This window comes from Bufo bufo, chromosome 1 (assembly GCF_905171765.1).
Source record: "Bufo bufo chromosome 1, aBufBuf1.1, whole genome shotgun sequence".
Lineage (NCBI taxonomy): Eukaryota > Metazoa > Chordata > Amphibia > Anura > Bufonidae > Bufo > Bufo bufo.
This window is the reverse complement of record NC_053389.1, coordinates 275,584,766-275,610,509: the sequence shown is the minus strand read 5'-3', so window position 1 is coordinate 275,610,509 and position 25,744 is coordinate 275,584,766. Positions and strand designations below refer to the sequence as shown.

General features: G+C 42.6%; 1 protein-coding gene across 1 annotated transcript in view; it reads left to right on the top strand.

The window, feature by feature from the left end:
• Window positions 1-25,147, top strand: part of POLR3B (RNA polymerase III subunit B) — a 147,147-nt gene extending 122,000 nt beyond the window's left edge. The window contains exons 24-28 of the mRNA XM_040439604.1: window positions 2,191-2,294; window positions 5,698-5,864; window positions 6,647-6,760; window positions 20,853-21,026; window positions 24,693-25,147. Of these exons, the coding sequence (XP_040295538.1) occupies window positions 2,191-2,294; window positions 5,698-5,864; window positions 6,647-6,760; window positions 20,853-21,026; window positions 24,693-24,822 (689 nt within the window). The 3' untranslated portion in view covers window positions 24,823-25,147. The remainder of the gene's footprint in view (window positions 1-2,190; window positions 2,295-5,697; window positions 5,865-6,646; window positions 6,761-20,852; window positions 21,027-24,692) is intronic.
• The last annotated feature ends 597 nt before the right edge of the window (window positions 25,148-25,744 follow it).

The window sequence follows — 25,744 nt, the reverse complement described above, 5'->3', positions numbered from 1 at the left end:
AAAATATGTCAAGACTTCCTGTTCTCCGAGAGCAACCACATGGGCCATAAACACTATGGACAGGAGAGGACCTCTTTACTTATGTGGGAGAGTTTTCTAGGCATGTTCTGTGAGCTATGCACAAGTCAGGAGGGAATAGAGAAGCTATGATATTGCCTATTGTGAATGGTGGATCCTGTGTTATCTATGAAGAGGTGATACTTGTTATAATTCTGCCTGTGATGGCTACTGAAAAGTTACCTGTACAGAATGTGTGAAGACAAATATATCTAAAATTGTGTAAATATATAATGACATGGAAAAATTAAAACAAAAATAAAATGTTTAACATAAAAAGATTATTTAAAGGGGTTGTCCAGGCTTTTAGTAAAACCCCGGACAACCACTTTAAGAAATAGGTCCTTTTCTGATGATACGCTCCCTTTGGCAGTTTTAAAATAAAGGCGTTCATCTCAGACAGTGAACACATGTACACAGCCACATTATATTGTTCATATTATGGCTAAAACATCCGATCCCCTTGAGGTTCTACTGAACTCATACAAAGATGACCATAGTGTTTGGTTCAGTAGACCTGTGAAATGTCCTGTAAAATGTGGTCCTGTTACAGAGAATGACCACTCATGCATTTCGGGATCTGTCCAGATCCTGTTTTTATATAGCTCTGACTGAAGGATCTGACTCATGCAACTGTATAGATGTACAGATAGATCCATATGTTGCCTATAGCCTCTCATTAGATATTATGTTTTCTTATTGGATACCTCTGCATAGAATCAAGTAGTCGTCTACTGTTCTATTCTATACAGCAAAAGAGGTGTACCAATATATACCAGCCTGATGAATTCCAAAATCCTTCTGGTGGATTGAGCCCTGTGAGATACTTTTGAGCCGAGTTTACTGTAGAGCCGTAACATTTTGAGAAATACAGTGATTTTATGTTTTTTGTTTAGTTTTTTGTAGCTTTATAATTTAGAAATTTTGTAGCATTGTGTTTAATTAAAATCATATTAGGGTAGTTTCTTTGAAGTAGATTTTGGTGCGGATTCCACGCCCAAAACACATGCCGAAAGCGCTTGCAATTTATTTCCATTGAATTAAGTGGGGAAAACGAATGTTAATTCATATAGTGTTTTTTTCGCTTGTGGTTTTAAAAGCAATCTGTCAGCAATAAAACATCCCCAAACTAGAGTAAGCAGTGTATAGTATAAGTGATGCTTCTCAATGCGTTTTACTGCTGGTTTGTGGGAGCACAGTGTTGGAATACAAGTGAGCATGAAGATGGAAATTACATATTCGGACTGTGCGTACATGGTACTATAGTTTGGGGAGTGTTTCTGAGCGGACAGATTCCCTTTTAAAAACCGGATCACAGACAAAAAATTAACGTGTCCATTTGTGTCCCATTCGGAACCCACGTCCAGAGTTTCCATTGAAATCAGCTGGATGAAAAACCACATCAATACTGCATTAAAAATGTGTCTGAATACCATGACGAATCCTTAAGGAGATTACACATCAGTATATTTTAAAAAAATAATTAGCACAGAAAAAAACCCGGAAATACCCTTACTATTTCAAAAGTAAATGCAAAAAAGAATAGTGAATTTATATTTTTTTCCCCTAATATGTGTTAACACAATGTTACAAAAATGTAGTACTCCCACAAATTTTTTATTCTCTGACCTGTTAGAAGGGTCCATGATTTAAACTGCAGTGAAGGTAATCTTATTGGTGACTGTATCTGAGTTATAACCTCCCTTCTTATCTTTAGCTCTGTGACCAGCACTCGGAGCCAGTTACTTCTGTATTCTTTTTTATGAGACCTAACATTGAGGCTCCCATAGGAATACATAGAGCAGCTGTCTTCCTGTCCACACATAAGATGCTGTGTTATTTGGAAAGTCAGTGTGTTGATCACATGACACAGCTGAGTATCAGAAGGGAGATTATAACTCACAAATATAGTCACCGGTAAGAAAGTTACATCATGTACAGTACTCTTCGAACAGGTCAGAAAATAAAACATTTTGTGTAAGTGCTTCTTTAAAAATAAGTCTTGGGTAAACAGAGAGAGAGAAATTTGGTTAAAAAAAAGTTGAAAATTGTTTTGGAATAGCTTTGTTAATGAAAAGAAGTTCCACAGATTCACTTTTTTATTCCTTTTATCTCTTTATTTTTCCCCTTCAGGTGTATGTGGTTTAATAGTGCAACAAGAAGATATGCCATTTTGTGATACAGGGATCTGCCCTGATATTATCATGAATCCTCATGGCTTCCCATCTCGTATGACGGTTGGTGTTACTGTTTGTTTTTTAATGTAAAACAGATTTGCACAGTGGAATTTTTTTCCTGAGTTTTTTAATGAAATAATCAAAAATTGTTGGAAGAGGTTAGCTATATTAGATTTTTTTATACGTTGATGCGGTGAGTAGCAGTTATATCAGGCAGTTGCACCACTATTCTGTCCTAATTTGAGCCAAAAAAAACTGGTGCTTGTGTTTTGCACCTCGCCCCCAACAAAGGGGTGTGGTTCACGGGATTTTTGCCAGTGATTTCCATCAGTGATTGTAAACCAAAACTAGAAGTGGCGGCTACACAGAGATGAGGTATAAGGGAAAAATCTGCACCAGTTCTGTATGTAGACCCGCACCTAGTTTTGGCTTACAATAACTGATGTAAATCGCTGACAAAACACTGACTGTGTGAATAAAGCTTTGGTGAGAAAGGGGTGTGGTTTAACCACAGAGTCCAGCTCGGGCTGTGGAAAAAGTACTTAAGGCTACGTCTACACGACGAAATTTGTCGCGCGACAGATGGGGCACAACTACACTGCAACATTTGTAGCGCAACATTTTGTTGCACGAATGTCGCGAGACAATTTTTATAATGGCAGTCTATGGTGTCGCACTGCAACATGCTGCGACTGCGACGCAACAGTCGCAGAAAAATCCATCTCGAATGGATTTTCTGCCACTGTTGCGTCACAGTCGCAGCATGTTGCAGTGCGACACCATAGACTGCCATTATAAAAATTGTCGCGCGACATTAGTGCAACAAAATATTGCGCGACAAATGTCGTCGTGTAGACGTAGCCTTAGGGCTCTTTCACACGAGCGGATGCCGTGAGGGTAATCCTCTGCGTGAAAGAGAGCCAAGCCCTGTTCCGGACAGCAGAGACACGGAGCATAAACATGATTGATAATGCTCTTTGCCTCTCTGTGATCTTTTTACTACAGAATCATGGTGACCACTTTCTCACTGTGATTTTGTAGTTAAAAGGTCACAGAGAGGCAAAGAGCATTATCAATCATGTTAGTGCTCCGTGTCTCTGCTGTCCAGAACGGGGCTTTGCTCTATTTCACGCAGCGGATTACCCGCACGGCATCCACTCGTGTGAAAGAGCCCTTACTGTTCTGCCCGAGCTCGGCTCGGGCAGAAAATGGAGGGGAAGGGCTGCTTTAGCTGCCTATATCTCCTGGATGGTAGCAGCTAGAAGCCTGCAACTGGTCTTTGAAAGCTGGTATTCCAGGCTTTCATAAAAGACCAAAATGACAGCATTACTCCAAGCAACATAGGACCCATCACTGTTAGAAATAAAGTCGGGAATAATTGTTTTATTTCCCCCGGGTCGGGAATAATTGTTTTATTTCCCCCGGGTCGGGAATAATTGTTTTATTTCATACACTATATATACCCTAAAATGATTCCTAAAAAAACCTACAACTAATCTCGCAAAAATAAAAATCTAGAAGAAAAAAAATTCAAGTTGTGACCGCTAGAACACAAAGGGGGGAAAATGTTATTTTACTAAGCGGTTAAAATGCTATAGTGTCCCCTGAGTTGTGGGCCAACAAGATTTACTGCAGACACACATTTAAAAATCGACAGTAAAAAAAGTGGGAGGGTTTTTCCAATTTTAACAGCACCATGCACCAAAATTTTGCCACACAGAAATCCAACCAATAGGTAGTAAAAAGTTAGACAAAAGTGTCTACCCATGCACTAAGTTTATCATTCAGCATAAGCCACTTTGATGCATTTGTCAGACGGATCCGCATCCGGATCTGTCTGACAAATGCCATCATCGGTTTGCATACGTTTTGCCGGATCCGTCGCCAGAACTGCCTGCCGTATTCCTCTGCCGCAATTGTGAAAGTACCCTAACACTTAAATGGGAGCTGAGCTGCACCAACCTGGCTTTGCCTACTTCCAGCTCCTTCTTGTGTCAGTTGTGGTGCCTTCTGCGAGCAGCTGATCGGTGAGTTTGTTAGATGTTAGAACCCCACTGATCTGATATGAATGATCCAGCCTAAAGCTAGCCTAATGACCCTAGCCTTTTAGAAACCTACACAAACATGGGAAATAGATACTCATTGTGTAGATGTCAACCTAGGACGCCTGTTTGCAGGCGACGCTTGTGTTCCGAGCATTACTGATCTAAAAGGACACGCAGTACTAATACTAATTCAGGAATGGTTTGCCAGTCTGACAGGCAGTGGGCACATTCCAAGAGGAGGCTGCTTGTTGGGACGATCTGTGTCTAAAAGGGGAGAATCCTGTTAATGGTGTTTATATGAACGTGAAACTAATAAACCTCCAGCTGCTTGTAACATTGTGGTCAGGGGACGACTGTAAGAAGGATGAGTAGTAATCCAGAGCAATGTTATTTGTCACGGTCTATAAGATTGCGGTGGTCTCCAGATCGCAATTATTATGAGATAACTGTCAGGTTGAAACACTGTCATTTAGTGCAGTTACTACAAGGCAGTGCTGTTAACCCTAAACAGTTTAAGATACCTATAAAATGCCCTAATAAAAAAGTAGTTGGTGCATCTGCATATACCGAAACAGCGGCATCTGTCAGCTAAACCTCAGACTGTCCTGACGGATTTTTATATCAGTTCACCTAAAATAAAGGAATAAACATTGTAAATTATCTTCAATATCTCATACTGTTTTCTGCAGCCCTATGTGTCCTTGGTAACAGACTGCAAGCAAATCATGTGTGTAGCCATAACCACTGCATGTCACGCCTTAAAGGGGGTTATGCCATGACTGACGTAAAAAGACATCCGATAGTACGTGACAATCTCTTTCTAACAAAGCTAAAACCAGCCCTGTACCTCACATGGATCCAGAGATCTCCCCATTCATTTCTCCAATTGTTCCGCTAGATTTATTTCTGGCTGGCAGCTCGGGGGGCGTGTTCATTCTCAGGGGGGTTGTCCTCCCTGCTACAGTTCTTTCCCTTTACATGACACAGCTTCTAATAGAAGCTATGGCGCGTGACAGTTGAAGATTTAAACTGAGTGCGTGCGACCACCTCAGTGAGGTGGACAAGAAATAAAGAAAAGAACAAACTGCAGGCGGGGCAATTTCGATATATTTTATTGAATAGCTCACTGGCTATACAAAATTTATTAATTATATGCAATTACAAAAGTATTTAGATCCAGGTGCTGGTTTGTAGAAATGTAGACTATTTTTCATGGCAGAACCCCATTAAAAAGGATTGAGTGGTTTAGCTATGGAAATAGACCTCTGCATAAGTGCTGTAAAGGATATTTGCTGCTTTTTTCCCCAAATGTATTGTAGCAGTAAGATGAATTATGGTAAGACATAGGTGGACACACCTTCTACCACGTAGAATTCTATTTAATTCCCAAAAATGTTTCCGTGCTTGTCTCTCTGCAGGTTGGGAAGCTAATCGAACTCTTGGCTGGAAAAGCAGGGGTCCTGGATGGAAGGTTTCACTATGGGACAGCCTTTGGGGGCAGCAAAGTAAAGGATGTGTGTGAGGACCTCATTCGATATGGTTATAATTATCTGGGGAAAGATTATGTAACATCTGGCATAACTGGGTAAGGACCTGCAATAATGCCTTTCTGAAGTGACCTTTAACCTTCTATGGTGGCAGGAACTTGAAGAACTCTGTTATGGTGGCTAAGCCCCATTCACTTAAATTGAACCGAGCTGCTATACAGGCAAGGGCGTAGCTATAGGTATAGGGGGTGCAGAGGTAGCAGTCGCCTAAGGAGGCCCAAACACCCTTGTGCCGCATAAGAAGACACCAGTATTATAGAAAATGCATGCTGTGATGGCTCTTTCATAGATTTTGTACTGGGTCCCAGAATCTTCAAGTTACACCTCTGGCTGGAGGGAAGGGGTTAGGTCAAGAATTTGGCATGGGAAAGGGGTGCCTCAGGCAGCACAAAGGCTATGTGCTCCCCTGCCACTTGCCACAAAGCACTGAGGGCACCAGGGCCCATGAGTCTTTAGCTACACCTCGGTTTACAGGACACCACTCATGGACAAGAGTGGCACTGTTTCTGGGGAAAAGAGGCAGACCTGAACCTCTGGAAGGTATTTCAGCAAGCAATAGCTCTTCAACCCAATGGGGTTTTCCATCATGTTGCTGGGCACCGTTGGATTGGCCTAAACCACATTACAAATTATAATGTCACAGTATGATTTCACTGTGAGCAGACCTGCGGCTGTGTGTCTGTACAAGCATTAAAAAGAAGTTGACCATGTAGCTTTCTTGCAATATGATAGCGAAATGGAGTCTGACTGTATTTCGTTAGAGGGGCAATTTCTGAGTTGTAACAAAAACTCTGTTGTCTGTATTTGTCCTCCCTCATAGAGAACCTCTGGAGGCCTACATTTACTTTGGCCCTGTGTACTACCAGAAGTTGAAGCACATGGTGCTGGATAAAATGCATGCCCGAGCAAGAGGACCCAGAGCCGTTCTCACAAGGTAACCTCACTGTGAAAAATCTCTTTGCAAGTTAATGTTTTTCTGTGTTGTCCAGTTTGGACACCTAGCTAGTCTTTAGGTGCTCTCCTGCTAACTGCGATAGTCTCCCTTGTTGGTCCCCTGTGACCTGCTGTTGTAGCAGCAATGTTAGCAGTAAGGGTCTATCTTTTTTTTTTTTGGCACCATGTCCTAAAACTTTGGTGCATATTTATTTAATCAATTTTTTTCATTTTTTCCTTCTCTTTTCCAAAAACCCTAACGTTTTATTTTTCTGTTAACAAAGCTGTGTCAGGGCATGTTTTGTTGCCGGATGAGCTGTGTTTTTAAGTGGCACCATTTAAAATTCTGCATAATGTACTGTGAAACTGAAAAACTAAAATTAGAAAATTGATATAGACACAATTCCACTATGGTCTTTAGGGTTTTTTTTTTTTGTTTTGTTTTTTACTGTGTTCCCTGTGCATTAAAAATGACATATTGCCTTTATTCTACAGGTCAGTGCAGTTATGTAGACCCCAATTGTGTATACCGTATTTTTCGCCCTATAAGACGCACCGGCCCATAAGACGCACCTAGGTTTTTGAGGAGGAAAATAAGAAAAAAATATATTTTTAACCAAAAGGTGTGCTTTTGGTGGGTTGTGAACTAATGGTGGTCTGTGCATGACACTACTATGGGTTATCTGTGGATGGCACTGTTAAGGGGGGGGATCTGTGGGTGGCACTGTTATGGGGGGGTGATTTGTGGATGGCACTGTTATGGAGGGGGATCTGTGGATGGCACTGCTATATATGTGTGACCCACAGATCCCCCACCCCATAACTGTGCCATCCACATATCCCCCACCCAATAATAGTGGCATCCACAGATGCCCTAATATACCGGAGCTAAACCTGTGGGAGGGAGGAGGGGCCGGTGTCATGCAAATGCGGCCCCGCCGCTCACTCACTTCCTTAACCACCTCCGGACCGCCTAACGCAGGATTGCGTTCCGGAGGTGGCAGCGCTGCGCAGAGTCACGCATATACGCGTCATCTCGCGAGACGCGAGATTTCGCTCCAAGCCGGCCCGCGCATGCGCATCGCGGGCCGGCAAAATTCAAAGAACAAGTTCGTCACCAGCCTGCCAGCAACGATCATTGGCTGGCAGGCTGGCGATTTTCAAAAAATCCAATCCAAAGTCATATAACAGATCATATTAGTAAATATGATCTGTTATATGGCTTGTCTGCTCCTGTGCTGGTCCTTTTCGTCGGTTGGATCCAGCACAGGAGCAGACTGAACTGTGAGTACACCAAACACTACACCTTAGCCCCAGATCACCCACCTGCACCCCAATTAACCCTTTGATCACCCCTTTGATCGCCCCTGTCAATCACTAGTGAAAGGAAAAAAAGTGATCAGTGTAAACCGTCACTTTTTTTTTTTCACTGGTATTGGCTGTTAGGTTTTAGGGATAGTTTAGGCCCCTTGGTTAGGTAGTTAGCGTCAGTTAGCGCCCACCCCACCGCACCGCAGTCACTTTTATTCGCTGTTTAGCGTATCGCTAATCAGCATTTGTACTTTTATAGTATCTGTAAGTGATCAAAACTGATCACGGTCAGATCTATAATAGTATTAGTGTCACCTTAGCTCGCCCTCCACCCAAAACGCAGTGTTTGCCCGATCAGGCCTGATCGGTCGCCCACACGTGCGTTCACCCACGCCCGCCCCACCGCAGTGACAAAAAATTATTATTTTTTGATCACTGCACATTCATTTTACACGCACTGCGGCGATAAAAAAATCAGTTTTGATATTTTTTATCAACCGCAGCAGCCTCCGGTACTTCGCTAGCCTCCCCTTTGTAAGACAGGTTTGCTTTTTTTCTTGGGTAGTCTCAGGGAATACCCCTAAATTTAGTAGTCCAAAATGTCAAACAGGGGGTATTCTTCTGAAGAGGCCTACAGGATTCTGACCCAGTCGGATGAGGAGTGGGAACCCTCATCTGACGAATCTAGCGGGTCAGAATATGAACCTGTGGAAAGCAGTGGCTCTCTGACCCAAAGTTCGGACGAGGAGGTGGAGGTCCCTGGCAGCACCAGGCGTACCCGGCCCCATGTCGCTAGACCACAGGTTACGCAGGATCCGCTTCAAGAGCAGCAGAGTGGGGCTGTCGCTGCCGGATCACGTGGTGAGGCATACACCAGCAGCGCAGCCCTTCCTGGACCTAGTACCAGCACTGCCGTACAACCTGGTGAAGTAGCGAGCACCAGAAGGGCAGTTGAAGCTGGTACGGTGGCACGTGCAATAGTTACCCCGTCGCAGCCACCGCAAAGACGGGCCCGTAGAGCCCCTAGAGTCCCTGAGGTGCTGGCAAATCCTGATTGGCAGTCACCAACTTCAGCCGCACCAGTAGTTCCCCCTTTCACCGCCCAGTCTGGAGTTCGGGTTGAGACGGCTCAAATCGGTTCGGCCCTGGGATTTTTTGAGCTGTTCTTGACTGCGGAGCTCTTGGACTTAGTCGTGGCAGAGACCAACCAGTATGCCACACAATTTATAACCGCTAACCCGGGAAGCTATTATGCCCAGCCTTTCCGGTGGAAACCAGTCCAAGTTTCCGAGCTTAAAATTTTTTTGGGCCTTCTCCTCAACATGGGCCTGACAAAAAAGCATGAATTGCGGTCATATTGGTCAACGCACCCAATTCATCACATGCCCATGTTCTCTGCTGCTATGTCCAGGACACGATTTGAGACCATCCTACGTTTTCTGCATTTTAGTGACAATACCACCTCCCGTCCCAGAGGCCACCCTGCTTTTGACCGGCTCCACAAAATTCGGCCCCTCATAGACCATTTCAACCTGAAATTTGCAGATTTGTATACCCCTGAGCAAAACATCTGCGTAGACGAGTCCCTAATACATTTTACCGGGCGCCTTGGCTTCAAACAATACATCCCAAGCAAGCGTGCCCGGTATGGGGTCAAATTGTATAAGCTCTGTGAAAGGGCCACAGGCTATACCCACAAATTTCGGATCTATGAGGGAAAAGATCAGACCCTGGAGCCGGTCGGTTGCCCTGACTACCTGGGGAGCAGTGGGAAGACAGTCTGGGACTTGGTGTCACCCTTATTCGGCAAGGGGTACCATCTTTATGTGGACAATTTCTACACAAGTGTGGCCCTCTTTAGGCATTTGTTTCTAGAACGGATTTGCGCCTGTGGCACCATGCGAACTAGTCGCGTGGGCTTCCCCCAACGGCTTGTAACCACCCGTCTTGCAAGGGGGCAGAGGGCTGCCTTGTGTAACGAAGAACTGCTCGCGGTGAAATGGAGAGACAAGCGTGACGTTTACATGCTCTCCTCCATTCACGCAGACACGACAATCCAAATTGAGCGAGCAACCCGTGTCATTGAAAAGCCCCTCTGTGTCCACGACTATAATGCGCTCATGGGAGGGGTGGACTTCAATGACCAGATGTTGTCTCCGTATTTAGTTTCCCGCAGAACCAGACGCTGGTATAAGAAGGTGTCTGTATATTTAATTCAATTGGCGCTCTACAATAGTTTTGTTCTCTACAGTAAGGCTGGGAGAACAGGATCCTTCCTCAAATTCCAGGAAGAGATCATCGAGAACCTCCTTTACCCAGGAGGTTCCGTGGCCCCATCCACCAGTGTAGTTAGCCGTCTACACGAGCGACATTTCCCCAGTGTCGTTCCTGGTACCTCAACCCAACAGTCACCCCGAAAAAGATGTCGTGTCTGTAGCAGGAGTGGAATAAGGCGTGACACCCGCTATTTCTGTCCTGACTGTGCTGACCACCCTGCCCTATGCTATGGAGAGTGTTTCCGGAAGTACCACACACAGGTACACTTAGCATAGGGATCACATCTCACCAGGACAGGCACACAGGGCTATTAGGGCCCATTCACTCACAGCTGCTGCAAACCTCTCCTTTCACCTGGGATAAAGTGCATAATGTACTTCGCCACATCTTTGGGCGATTTGCGCTTTGCACATTGTCCCATGGGGAAGGAGAGGTTTGTTCTATAAAAGGTAAAAAAAACTAAACAAAAAAAAAAATACCGGTAAGTAAAAAAGTTAAATGTTCAGTTAAAAAAGTTTAAAAAAAGTTTCTATGTTCTGTTCAACAGTTAATAAAGTTATTGCTTTGCGGCCTGGTTTTTTCTTTTTTGTTTTGTTTTTTTTACCTTTCAGGTGGACCAACCGATCGACTAGCTGCAGCACTGATGTGCATTCGGACAGAAGCATTGCGCTGCTGTCAGATTACACGCAAGTCGGTGTATGCGGCGCTGCAAGACGAGATTTCTCCTCTGCAGTAAAAGATACGTTTGCCGAGGCATATGAGCTGAGGAGGTGGCGGTGTTCATATACTTTGGCAAACACTTTGTATATATAAAAAAAAAAATCCCGGCAATGATTTATTCATCCACATCGATTGATGTGAATGGAGAAATCTGGTTTGCCAGGGCATACGAGCTGAAGTGGGTATGGATGTTGGGCGGAGCTCCTATGTCCTGGCAGACGCCTTTCCCCTCCTTTTTCTTTTTTTGGCAGAGATTTTTTCATCCACATTGATCGATGCGAATGAAGAAATCTGTGCCGTTCATTTTTTTCTTTCAGCCCAGAGGCTGAACGGAAAAAAAAAATCTCATTACCCGTATGCTCAATATAAGGAGAATAGCAGAAACTCCTAATGCTGGGCATACATGTAATGATTGCGGAGACCCTCAAATGCCAGGGCAGTACAAACACCCCACAAATAACACCATTTTGGAAAGAAGACACCCCAAGGTATTCGCTGAGGGGCATATTGAGTCCATGAAAGATTGAAATTTTTGTCCCAAGTTAGCGGAAAGGGAGACTTTGTGAGAACAAAATCAAAAAAATCAATTTCCGCTAACTTGTGCCAAATTTTTTTTTTTTCAATGAACTCGCCATGCCCCTCATTGAATACCTTGGGGTGTCTTCTTTCCAAAATGGGGTCACATGTGGGGTATTTATACTGCCCTGGCATTTTAGGGGCCCCAAAGCGTGAGAAGAAGTCTGGTATCCAAATGTCTAAAAATGCCCTCCTAAAAGGAATTTGGGCACCTTTGCCCACCTAGGCTGCAAAAAAGTGTCACACATGTGGTATCTCCGTATTCAGCAGAAGTTGGGGAATATGTTTTGGGGTGTCATTTTACATATACCCATGCTGGGTGAGATAAATATCTTGGTCAAATGCCAACTTTGTATAAAAAAAATGGGAAAAGTTGTCTTTTGCCAAGATATTTCTCTCACCCAGCATGGGTATATGTAAAAAGACACCCCAAAACACATTCCCCACCTTCTCCTGAGTACGGAGATACCAGATGTGTGACACTTTTTTGCAGCCTAGGTGGGCAAAGGGGCCCACATTCCAAAGAGCACCTTTCGGATTTCACAGGTCATTTACCTACTTACCAGACATTAGGGCCCCTGGAAAATGCCAGGGCAGTATAACTACCCCACAAGTGACCCCATTTTGGAAAGAAGACACCCCAAGGTATTCCGTGAGGGGCATGGCAAGTTCCTAGAATTTTTTATTTTTTGTCACAAGTTAGTGGAAAATGATGATTTTTTTTTTTTTTTTTTTTTGTCATACAAAGTCTCATATTCCACTAACTTGTGACAAAAAATAAAAATTTCCATGAACTCACTATGCCTATCAGCGAATACCTTGGGGTCTCTTCTTTCCAAAATGGGGTCACTTGTGGGGTAGTTATACTGCCCTGGCATTCTAGGGGCCCAAATGTGTGGTAAGGAGTTTGAAATCAAATTCAGTAAAAAATGACCTATGAAATCCAAAAGGTGCTCTTTGGAATGTGGGCCCCTTTGCCCACCTAGGCTGCAAAAAAGTGTCACACATCTGGTATCCCCGTACTCAGGAGAAGTTGAGGAATGTGTTTTGGGGTGTCTTTTTACATATACCCATGCTGGGTGAGATAAATATCTTGGTCAAATGCCAACTTTGTATAAAAAAATGGGAAAAGTTGTCTTTTGCCAAGATATTTCTCTCACCCAGCATGGGTATATGTAAAATGACACCCCAAAACACATTCCCCACCTTCTCCTGAGTACGGAGATACCAGATGTGTGACACTTTTTTGCAGCCTAGGTGGGCAAAGGGGCCCATATTCCAGAGAGCACCTTTCGGATTTGACAGGTCATTTTTTTCAGAATTTGATTTCAAACTCCTTACCACACATTTGGGCCCCTAGAATGCCAGGGCAGTATAACTACCCCACAAGTGACCCCATTTTGGAAAGAAGACACCCCAAGGTATTCCGTGAGGGGCATGGCAAGTTCCTAGAATTTTTTATTTTTTGTCACAAGTTAGTGGAAAATGATGATTTTTTTTTTTTTTTTTTTTGTCATACAAAGTCTCATATTCCACTAACTTGTGACAAAAAATAAAAATTTCCATGAACTCACTATGCCTATCAGCGAATACCTTGGGGTCTCTTCTTTCCAAAATGGGGTCACTTGTGGGGTAGTTATACTGCCCTGGCATTCTAGGGGCCCAAATGTGTGGTAAGGAGTTTGAAATCAAATTCAGTAAAAAATGACCTATGAAATCCAAAAGGTGCTCTTTGGAATGTGGGCCCCTTTGCCCACCTAGGCTGCAAAAAAGTGTCACACATCTGGTATCCCCGTACTCAGGAGAAGTTGAGGAATGTGTTTTGGGGTGTCTTTTTACATATACCCATGCTGGGTGAGATAAATATCTTGGTCAAATGCCAACTTTGTATAAAAAAATGGGAAAAGTTGTCTTTTGCCAAGATATTTCTCTCACCCAGCATGGGTATATGTAAAATGACACCCCAAAACACATTCCCCACCTTCTCCTGAGTACGGAGATACCAGATGTGTGACACTTTTTTGCAGCCTAGGTGGGCAAAGGGGCCCATATTCCAGAGAGCACCTTTCGGATTTGACAGGTCATTTTTTTCAGAATTTGATTTCAAACTCCTTACCACACATTTGGGCCCCTAGAATGCCAGGGCAGTATAACTACCCCACAAGTGACCCCATTTTGGAAAGAAGACACCCCAAGGTATTCCGTGAGGGGCATGGCAAGTTCCTAGAATTTTTTATTTTTTGTCACAAGTTAGTGGAAAATGATGATTTTTTTTTTTGATTTTTTTTTCATACAAAGTCTCATATTCCACTAACTTGTGACAAAAAATAAAAATTTCCATGAACTCACTATGCCCATCAGCGAATACCTTGGGGTGTCTTCTTTCCAAAATGGGGTCACTTGTGGGGTAGTTATACTGCCCTGGCATTCTAGGGGCCCAAATGTGTGGTAAGGAGTTTGAAATCAAATTCTGAAAAAAATGACCTGTCAAATCCGAAAGGTGCTCTTTGGAATATGGGCCCCTTTGCCCACCTAGGCTGCAAAAAAGTGTCACACATCTGGTATCTCCGTACTCAGGAGAAGGTGGGGAATGTGTTTTGGGGTGTCATTTTACATATACCCATGCTGGGTGAGAGAAATATCTTGGCAAAAGACAACTTTTCCCATTTTTTTATACAAAGTTGGCATTTGACCAAGATATTTATCTCACCCAGCATGGGTATATGTAAAAAGACACCCCAAAACACATTCCTCAACTTCTCCTGAGTACGGGGATACCAGATGTGTGACACTTTTTTGCAGCCTAGGTGGGCAAAGGGGCCCACATTCCAAAGAGCACCTTTTGGATTTCATAGGTCATTTTTTACTGAATTTGATTTCAAACTCCTTACCACACATTTGGGCCCCTAGAATGCCAGGGCAGTATAACTACCCCACAAGTGACCCCATTTTGGAAAGAAGAGACCCCAAGGTATTCGCTGATGGGCATAGTGAGTTCATGGAAGTTTTTATTTTTTGTCACAAGTTAGTGGAATATGAGACTTTGTATGAAAAAAAAAAAAAAAAAAAAATCATAATTTTCCACTAACTTGTGACAAAAAATAAAAAATTCTAGGAACTCGCCATGCCCCTCACGGAATACCTTGGGGTGTCTTCTTTCCAAAATGGGGTCACTTGTGGGGTAGTTATACTGCCCTGTCATTCTAGGGGCCCAAATGTGTGGTAAGGAGTTTGAAATCAAATTCTGAAAAAAATGACCTGTCAAATCCGAAAGGTGCTCTTTGGAATATGGGCCCCTTTGCCCACCTAGGCTGCAAAAAAGTGTCACACATCTGGTATCTCCGTACTCAGGAGAAGGTGGGGAATGTGTTTTGGGGTGTCATTTTATATATACCCATGCTGGGTGAGATAAATATCTTGGTGAAATGCCAACTTTGTATAAAAAAATGGGAAAAGTTGTCTTTTGCCAAGATATTTCTCTCACCCAGCATGGGTATATATAAAATGACACCCCAAAACACATTCCCCACCTTCTCCTGAGTACGGAGATACCAGATGTGTGACACTTTTTTGCAGCCTAGGTGGGCAAAGGGGCCCATATTCCAAAGAGCACCTTTCGGATTTGACAGGTCATTTTTTTCAGAATTTGATTTCAAACTCCTTACCACACATTTGGGCCCCTAGAATGCCAGGGCAGTATAACTACCCCACAAGTGACCCCATTTTGGAAAGAAGAGACCCCAAGGTATTTCGTTATGGGCATAGTGAGTTCATAGAAGTTTTTATTTTTTGTCACAAGTTAGTGGAATATGAGACTTTGTAAGAAAAAAAAAAAAAAAAATCATCATTTTCCGCTAACTTGTGACAAAAAATAAAAAGTTCTATGAACTCACTATGCCCATCAGCGAATACCTTAGGGTGTGTACTTTCCGAAATGGGGTCATTTGTGGGGTGTTTGTACTGTCTGGGCATTGCAGAACCTCAGGAAACATGACAGGTGCTCAGAAAGTCAGAGCTGCTTCAAAAAGCGGAAATTCACATTTTTGTACCATAGTTTGTAAACGCTATAACTTTTACCCAAACCATTTTTTTTTTACCCAAACATTTTTTTTTTATCAAAGACATGTAGAACTATAAATTTAGAGCAAAATTTCTATATGGATCTCGTTTTTTTTGCAAAATTTTACAACTGAAAGTGAAAAATGTCATTTTTTTGCAAAAAAATCGTTAAATTTCGATTAATAACAAAAAAAGTAAAAATGTCAGCAGCAATGAAATACCACCAAATGAAAGCTCTATTAGTGAGAAGAAAAGGAGGTAAAATTCATTTGGGTGGTAAGTTGCATGACCGAGCAATAAACGGTGAAAGTAGTGTAGGTCAGAAGTGTAAAAAGTGGCCTGGTCTTTCAGGGTGTTTAAGCACTGGGGGCTGAGGTGGTTAAAGGGCTTCTGTCAGCCCACTAAACGTTTTTTTTTTTGCTTAATAATAACCCCTACACTGCGATTTATCCATACATAAGTAAAATAATAATTTTGGTTCAGTAGAATTTGCTAAAACCCTAATTTTATAATATGTAAATTACCTTGCTACCAGCAAGTAGGGCGGCTACTTGCTGGTAGCAGCCGCATCCTCCGATGGTAATGACGCCCCCTCTGCTTGTTGATTGACAGGGCCAGCGGACGGGATCTTTCTCCGCTGGCTCTGCCTGTTTTCATTCAATATCTGGCGCCTGCGCCGCGGCCGTGCCTCGGCCGCTTCATCCTCAATGCGCCTGCGCCGGGTGTAGATGTGACGTCATCGGCGCAGGCGCATTGAGGATGAAGCGGCCGAGTGAGTGGCCGCCTCTCAGTGCGCCTGCGCCGATTGAAGATAGGTGTCTAATTGGGTGAAAAATACGGTAGATTTTGTTATATTTGACTTAAAATTATTATTTTTTTAAATTCGATGATCCGTTGATGCTGTGTGAGGGCTTGTTTTTTGTGAGACGAGCTTTTTTTTTATATCATTGCGATTGTGGGGTGGGGGGGTGTGATAGAGACAAGATGACCAAAAAATTTCAATTCTGGTATTGTTTTTTTAAATTGTATTAAGCCTCATTCACACGTCCGTGTCCGTGCTGAAATCCTTGAGCAGGTGGTCAGTGACGCATCCGTGAAGCTGTCCGTTAAGGATCCGTGTTGGGCCCGTTTTTTGCTGACCGTGTTGCATCCGTGTTTCACTGACATTGAACAGCTGAAAAATAATTTTCAAAGCATCTCTTCTTAATGATCCATAGACTATAATGGACGTGATGGATCCTTGAACACAGACAAAATAGGGCATGCATCCGTGCTAAAAACACTGTTCCACGGACTGTGCTAAAACACTGATGTCTGAATACACACATTAAAATGAATGGGGTCGTGTGCTATCCCTGGAGAACATGTACAGCACACGTCTGTGTAACACTGATGTGTGAATGAGGCTTTACTGTTAACTGTGTAGGATAAATTAGCATAATAATTTCTGGGTGCAGCTAAACCGTTTGTTTTATTTTTTTTATAGGTTACTAGGGAAAGGGAAGTGATTTAGAATTTTTTAATTTCCCCTTTTTTATATATTAGGTTTTGGATGTGTGTTTTTTTTTTTTTTTTTTTTTTTTTACTACAGAACCTGTTATGTTGAACTTGATGTTTTAGCCAAAGGTATTATGCTATGGAACAGGAGAAGTAAAGCAGATTAATGTATAGTTTGCGGGAAAAGATTCAGTAAAACTTTTGATATATACATTTAAATTCCTGCTCATTCTGGGCTTTGAAGTCAAGGAGGCGGTCCTATCAGTGATTGACAGCCTTCTAACTGTGACTGTGTATACACATATAGCTGTCAATCACTGATAGGACCGCCTGCTTGACTTCAAAGCCCCTGATAAGCAGGAATTTATAATTACTAATTATAAGTTTTACTGACTTTTTACCGCAAGACCTGTATATCAATCTGTTCAGCTCTTGCTGCTCATGGTGCCTGTATCTTTTATTACATTTTCATGGTAACAGGTTCCCTTTAAATATTTCTAAATCTTAATTCAACTGACTTACTTTATTTATTTTTTATTTTTTTTGTTCCCTTAGGGGACGAATAATTTGATCACTAGTACTATAAACTGTAATACTGTATTGCAGTGTGTAGTGATTTTACTGATCTCCTATTACACCCTGCCTGTTCACAAGGCCATAGGCTGCCGTGGCATCCGCTCAGCGCCCGATGTTTATGTAGTGTGGGGGGTGCTTATTGACTGGCATCTGAAGGATTAATGACCTAGAACGGAGTTATTGCCAATCCCAGTCGCTGCATGTTACACAGCCAGCATACTCCACGTATGGAGCGTGCTCCAGAGCCCACACCATATTTCTTCTGTGCACATCCCCTGTATTTGTATGGTGGATGTCACCAATGTGTAAAAAAAAAAGTTTTTCCCATTTCTGCTTGTACAAGAATCCCTTTATTGTGTCATGCACTTTTTAAATCAATTCCTCTCCGTTTCCAATATCTCTGTTTGCAGCCAGTGAATGAGCACCTTCATTGTGTTCATCCAGCAGAGGACAACCTGTTTTGGTCATCTGACGCTGCTGCAGAGATCTAATAACTATAGTGTCCATTACATGACCAGGACAGATTCCCGTTCTGTGGAAGTAGACAATGAAGGTCCCCATTCCGAGACTGCAGTCAGAGATCTTGAAAACTTGAGTTAAGTTGATACCCAAAGTCTATTAGAAAATTGCATACCTATTCATTGTACAAAGACTAGGCTGTATTTGCTGAAAGTGGATTACCACTGGACCCTGCCCAGTTTCTACTAGACGTGGGTATTTATTATAAATCCAATCTCTCAGACTTGAGTGTCCCTGCACGGTCCTCAGTGGGGAGAGGTGACCTGACGGCATCTGTTCCAGACATGTTCAGAAAAGGCTCAGGACAGCAGGGCTGTCAGTAAAAGCTGTGACCGTCTCCTGTGTGTAATCAGAGTACGCTTTTGGATGTGAGCTATTGCATGGGGATGTTTCCAAAGTAAATACCTTGTGCCGGGCTTTGTATTTGTGTTCTTTTTTTATTTTACCATTCTATGCCTAAAGACTTTTTTTTTTTTTTCCTCCACAAAAAAATTCCCTTAAACACCTGTGACGCCTGTCCTTATCATTTTTAGTAGGATCACATATACCATGTGCTTGTTCATTTTATTCTTCACTGCACTCTGAGCTCTCTGGGGGGGTAGTAGGAGATGAGTAGTTATATGAAAGCTTGTCAACTGTTTCCCCCTCTGCCTTGTACACGTGAATTCAGGGATCCTATGACACTTATTGGGTTATGCACACTATGTGTGGGACACAGCTCGTATACATGTGTCTTGTATATATTATCTGTACATTTATGTATACATATATGACCATGATTGGTTTGATCAGCCTGACAGTAGTGCGAGTACGAGCCACATGAGTGCGTGAGATCTGTGCTTGGATCCTCCGTTTTAGTGGCAATGCTAGCTATGTATGGGTGTGGGTGTATTTGACACAAGCAATGTCAGTTTGAGTGATTATGGTCATTAGGGACTATACTATACGTATGTGTTACAGTGTCAGTGACTTCAGCGAGTGATATGTGTGCCAAATTATCAGTGCATCTGAAATTCATTTTCCATTCTAATAATTGGGGTTTCTGCATGTAGCTAGTTCATCAGTTAGATGGTCGTGAGTGTGACATCTTTCTCAGCAGGAGTTACTGTGGGTGCAAGTTACGGTATGTGATTGTATTGTCAGACTGTCACATCTTTGAGTGATGGCCATGACGTAATTAAAAGTGCAAGTGTCACGAGTGTCTGTTACTTCAGTGACGTCGGTGAGTGTGCAAGTATGGTCAGTGTGTGAACGACTTCAGTGTGTTACCTTCTGAGTGATGGTGACGTTGGTGAAAGTGTGATTGTGGTCAGTGTGACAGTGGCCAGTACGAGTGTTAGACTGCCCAATTTTTCAGCAGATTATTAGGAACCACCGTAACAGCGAACACTCGTTCCCGACAATCTGCCCACCTAAACGTGCCATTGATCACCTGATGAATGACCAAAACGCACATTCATTGAGTGATCCCATAGTTCGTGCAGGGACATCAATCATCGTTTCTGGGCAGAAGATCGTGCAGTCTAAACAGCAATCTGCTGCCCAGAAATATTGATTATGAGGATGAGGGATCACAATAGCGATTCACTCATCCTCATACAGTGAAGGAGATGGCTGCATGTAAATGCACGGTCTCCTTCACTGAACGAGCAGATGACTGTCGGGAATGAACGCTTTCTTCCCGACAATCGGCTCCAACATCGTGTGGTGTAAACCCGCCTTTAGTAATAACTATGTATGTGTGAATAGCGTACAGTGTCTTCAGACCCTTTCACTTTTTTCACATTTTGTTATGTTGTGGTCTTGTGCTAAAATAAAGTTTTGCCCCATCGATCTGCACTGAACACCCCATAATGAGAAAATTAAAGCAGAATTCTACAATTTTTTTGAAAAGGAAAAACAAAAATTTTCTATGGACATAATTATTCAGACCCTTTACTATGACATAAAATTGAACTCTGGGGGCCTCACATCTTTGAGATGTTGCTACGCCTTAAATGCAGTCCACCTGTGGTAAGTTCAGTTGTTTGGACGTGATTTGGAAAGACACAGCCCTGTCTACATAGTCTCACAGCTGGCAGTGCATATCCGAGCAAAAACCATGCCACTTCAAAATTCCACACTGGTTTTGATGTCGTTTAGAACCTTCCCATTTCAGTGGGATGTTGGGATGGAGAATCTGCACCAAGAATGGACATGTCACTTCTTACGTCAGGACCACAGTTTTTAAAACCAAGAGCCAGAAAAAGCGTTCCATGAGAACTCCTGAGTGGTCTTCTCATAGAAATCAGTGGGAGGTGGACTGCACATGTTTTGCATGTGGATTATAGTGGTGGAGTCCATGTTGAAAAGACTGTGTGTGAACTCACTAGAGTATAAGAAAAGACTAGTTGGCTGTCTAATATGAATTTATGCTCTTCATGCCTTTTCAAGACATTTTGTCAGATATGTCATTCCGAGGAGCTGTAAGACCTTAATAACTTGAGGGAAACTTTTTCTAGAAATCCCTGTCTATGTACAGTAGACCTTTGGTCATAATTTTGCTCTTGTTTCTCCAGGCAGCCCACTGAAGGACGATCCCGTGATGGTGGATTGCGTCTTGGAGAAATGGAACGTGACTGCTTAATTGGTTATGGGGCCAGCATGCTGCTACTGGAGAGACTGATGATTTCCAGTGATGCCTTTGAGGTGGATGTTTGTGGACAGTGTGGATTACTTGGTTATTCTGGCTGGTAAGTCTGTGTGTAAATACATAGCCCTGTAAAAGTATTCACCTCCTTAGTAACATAGTAACATAGTCACATAGTACATAAGGCCGAAAAAAGACATTTGTCCATCCAGTTCGGCCTGTCATCCTGCAAGTTGATCCAGAGGAAGGCAAAAAAAAAAAAACCTGTGAGGTAGAAGCCAATTTTCCCCACTTTAGGGGGATAAAAAATTCCTTCCCGACTCCAATCAGGCAATCAGAATATCTCCCTGGATCAACGACCCCTCTCTAGTAGCTATAGCCTGTAATATTATTACACTCCAGAAATACATCCAGGCCCCTCTTGTACTCTCTTATTGTACTCACCATCACCACCTCCTCAGGCAGAGAGTTCCATAGTCTTACTGCTCTTACCGTAAAGAATCCTTTTCTATGTTTGTGCACAAACCTTCTTTCCTCCAGACGCAGAGGATGTCCCCTCGTCACTGTCACAGTCCTGGGGATAAATAGATGATGGGATAGATCTCTGTACTGACCCCTGATATATTTATACATAGTAATTAGATCTCCCCTCAGTCATCTTTTTTCTAAAGTGAATAACCCTAATTTTGATAATCTTTCAGGGTACTGTAGTTGCCCCATTCCAGTTATTACTTTAGTTGCCCTCCTCTCGATCCTCTCCAGCTCTGCTATGTCTGCCTTGTTGACAGGAGCCCAGAACTGTACACGGTACTCCATGTGTGGTCTGACCAGTGATTTGTAAAGTGGTAGGACTATGTTCTTATCACGGGCATCTATGCCTCTTCTGATGCAACCCATTATCTTATTGGCCTTGGCAGCAGCTGCCTGACACTGGTTTTTGCAGCTTAGTTTGCTGTTTATTACAATTCCTAGATCATTTTCCATGTCAGTGTTACCGAGTGTTTTACCATTTAGTATGTACAGGTGACTTGCATTATTCCTTCCCATGTGCATAACTTTACATTTGTCAGTGTTAAACCTCATCTGCCACTTATCTGCCCAAGCCTCCAATCTATCCAGATCCCTCTGTAGTAGTATACTGTCCTCTTCAGTGTAAATTACTTTACACAGTTTAGTGTCATCTGCGAAAATTGATACTTTACTATGCAAACCTTCTACAAGATCATTAATAAATATATTGAAGAGAATAGGTTCCAATACTGACCCCTGAGGTACCCCACTAGTGACAGTGACCCAATCTGAGTGTGTACTGTTAATAACCACCCTCTGTTTTCTATCATTGAGCCAGTTACTTACCCACATACAGACGTTTTCTCCCAGTCCGAGCATTCTCATTTTATATACTAACCTTTTATGTGGTACAGTGTCAAATGCTTTGGAGAAGTCCAGATATACGACATCCATTGATTCGCCGCAGTCAAGTCTAGAACTTACCTCTTCATAGAAACTGATTAAATTAGTTTGGCATGACCGATCCCTCACGAAGCCATGCTGATATGGCGTTATTTGCTTATTTCCGTTAAGATGCTCTAAGATAGCATCTCTCAGAAAACCTTCAAACAGTTTACCCACAACAGATGTTAAACTTACCGGCCCATAGTTTCCAGGCTCTGTATTCCTTTATGTTTCATTGTGTAACTACATTGGGTCACATTTGTGCACAGTACATTGACTTCAATAGGAACTTCATCAATATAACTCTATGGGGAATTTATAATTTTGTGTCCGAGTTTAGGAGGTAAGAAGTGATGTTTTTGCTGGGGCCATTTGTGCATACAAATTTGAGACCTTTTCTGTAATTTTTACGATGCTCTTGCCACTTTGTAAAAGTAGGTGGGGGCGGTTAGCTATGTTAGAGATACACTAGATTTATGAACTATCACTTTTTTAAAGTCACCAAAAAAATGCGATCTTACTCCAGTAGTGGGCTGGCATAAAAAAACTGGAGTAACATCTCTAGAAAAAAACTGTTTGGTCTAAAGATGCACCACATTTATCAAACAGAAGGCAAGGTTTAGAAAAACTTGGCACACATTATGGCAATGGAAGCTCATGTGAAACTGACTTCAAATAATTCTGCTCCTGATAAGTTTCCTCTGTAAGTCTTTGGGGGAGATTTCTCAAAACTGGTTTAGTTGCCCATAACAACCTAGGGGAATTTTGTTTCCCCTAAAGTGAGGAAAACTGGCTTCTACCTCACAGGTGTTTTTTGCCTTCTTCTGGATCAACTTGCAGGATAACAGGCCGAACTGGATGGACAGATGTCTTTTTTTTCAGCCTTATAAACTGTTACTATGTAACCAATCAGATTCCACCTTTAATTTTCCAAAGGAGCTCTGAGAAATGAAAGGTGGGATCTGATTGGTTGCTTTGGGCAACTAAGTCAGTCAGTTTTCTTTTACACCGTTTTGATAAATCTCTCCCTTTTTGAGTTTTATTTGAATGGGTCCCGTGGCCACTTCTTTCCAGTCATCAGTGGGGTTCCCAAAAGCAAATGCTTAAAAAATACCCGATGCTCATGTTTTGCTTTACAATCAACATGTAAAATGTGTGTTGTAAATTTCCTAATAATATAAGGGAAGTAGTATGTTTGTGGCCAGGATGGAACTATAGTGTAACGTAAGCCGAAGTACCAATAAAATTTTGGCAGTGATGCGTTCTTTTTTTTCATCCCCGCCTTTCAAGAGCCATATTTTTCAATCCACATAACCATATGAGGGCTTGTTTTTTGGACAAGATGTATTTTGTAACACTGCCATTTAATGTTTCATATCATGTACTGAGAATTCATAAATATAGATTTGTCTCATCAAGCAGGGTTCTGCACCTGCGATAGGGTGTCCCCAAAGATGAGGATGCTCCCCCGTCACTTGATTAACAGGGCCCGGCAACTCGGCCCTAGCAGAACCAGTTACCACAGTGTGGCACTAAATACCTCTGCCCACCCCACAGTATGAAGCTGTATCTTGGTCCTATATTAATTAATGCTGAGACCATCAGATCTTTATGTACCTTGCTGATGACCAACAGGAGGGATTAAGTGGCCCCGTGGGCATCAGCCCACCGGGAAATTTCCTTGTTGGGTCTATGGCAAATCCTCCCATGCGCACCAGCACCGCTGCTCCAAGTAGTAGAACAAATGCAGAGGCTCTGCTTCCACTACTGGAGCAGTGACTGCGCATGTGCCGCTACACTTCTGGGCAGTGGCGCGTGAACAGTCTCGGTAGCAGAAGCAAAGCCTCTGCATTTGTTCCACTACTTGGAGCAGCAGTGCTGTCCAGCCCTGGCCTTCAAGCGGCAGGGGAGCGTCCTCCGCTTCGGGGACACCCCATTGCGCAGGAGCAGAACCCTGCTTGATGAGACAAAGCCATTTTTACAAATCGATTTGCTCATCACTAATTGCAAAACTGTAGAAAACTGAATTGTGGTGAGGATGGGAAAAATATCAGCAGAATTTTCAATGCCAATCACTTTCTCCAGTCACCATTATTACTCCGGCCATCATCATCATCACTCTCTCCACCAACAAGTGTCATCATTATGAGTGAGATGTGAGTGCTAATAGTGATGTGTGTGTCCATGCGTCATGAGTACCAATGCTGGAAGCACTGACCATCATTGTCATCACTCTTACCCGCCATTATCCATCACCATCACCATAACTCTCATCTTCACTATTATTCCTGATCAGTATGTACATGTTTTTTAGGTGCCATTACTGCAAATCATCCTGCCACGTATCTTCACTGAGGATTCCCTACGCCTGCAAACTCCTGTTCCAAGAACTGCAGTCGATGAATATCATACCCAGGCTTAAGCTGTCAAGATACAATGAGTGACCATTATGCTGTAGACCTTGGACTTCTTTTTAAAAATGAATAAAACAGGGAGAAGTAAGGATTAGGACTGAGACAGTGTGCGGCAGACACTGATTTATTTATGGACCTCTCGCTGTCTGTAGGACTGGCACCATGCCACAGATGCAGGCAGACGGATATCTGGTTCTCAGCATGTACGAGGAGTACATCTAATGAAGCTTTGTATTATATTTGTAAAGTTATAAATGTTCAGAGAACATTGAAACCCAGTGACGTGAGGAGATGTTTTGTTGATTTTTTTATGATCATCGTCTCAAACGTTAATAAAATATGAAATTGTGACTTATTTCCTGGTTCTTTGCTAATTTTCCTAGTTACATGGACACTATATTTAATCTACATAGGCCTCATTTTTAGCCACTGAAGCACAGGCCTTGTTTCCTGTAGCAGCCAATCACAGTGCAGCTTTCATAGTTCCACATGAGTTTAACAAATAATCGCTGAGCTTTGATTGGCTGCCAAGTTTTGCTTCTTTTTTCGTTCCTTGACAAGCTGAGATGTGTGACACTGTGGATGCATGGTGATGTCCATTAGTTTACTCCCTTCTGTTACTTGGCCTTCTGTCTTATCTGCTTCTAGGAAAGCTACAACCAGTATGGCTGTACCTACAGCACTTATCATCCAGCTTTCCTGACACCAAATATGTGCATTATCGTCCATTCAGCAGTCAATAAAGCTGTGTGACATTCCCTGTGTAATGGAAATGTCCGCCATGTTGGTTTCTTTGGTGTTCTTTTATGCTTCCATGTTATCACGGAATGTGAAATGTCTGACGTGTCTTAGTCCATACTTGTATTCCAGTATAACAATGCTGGAGCATCTTTTTCTGCATTGCGCCGATCCTCTGCTATTCCTTTTGGAAATATGTGAAAAACTGCATTAC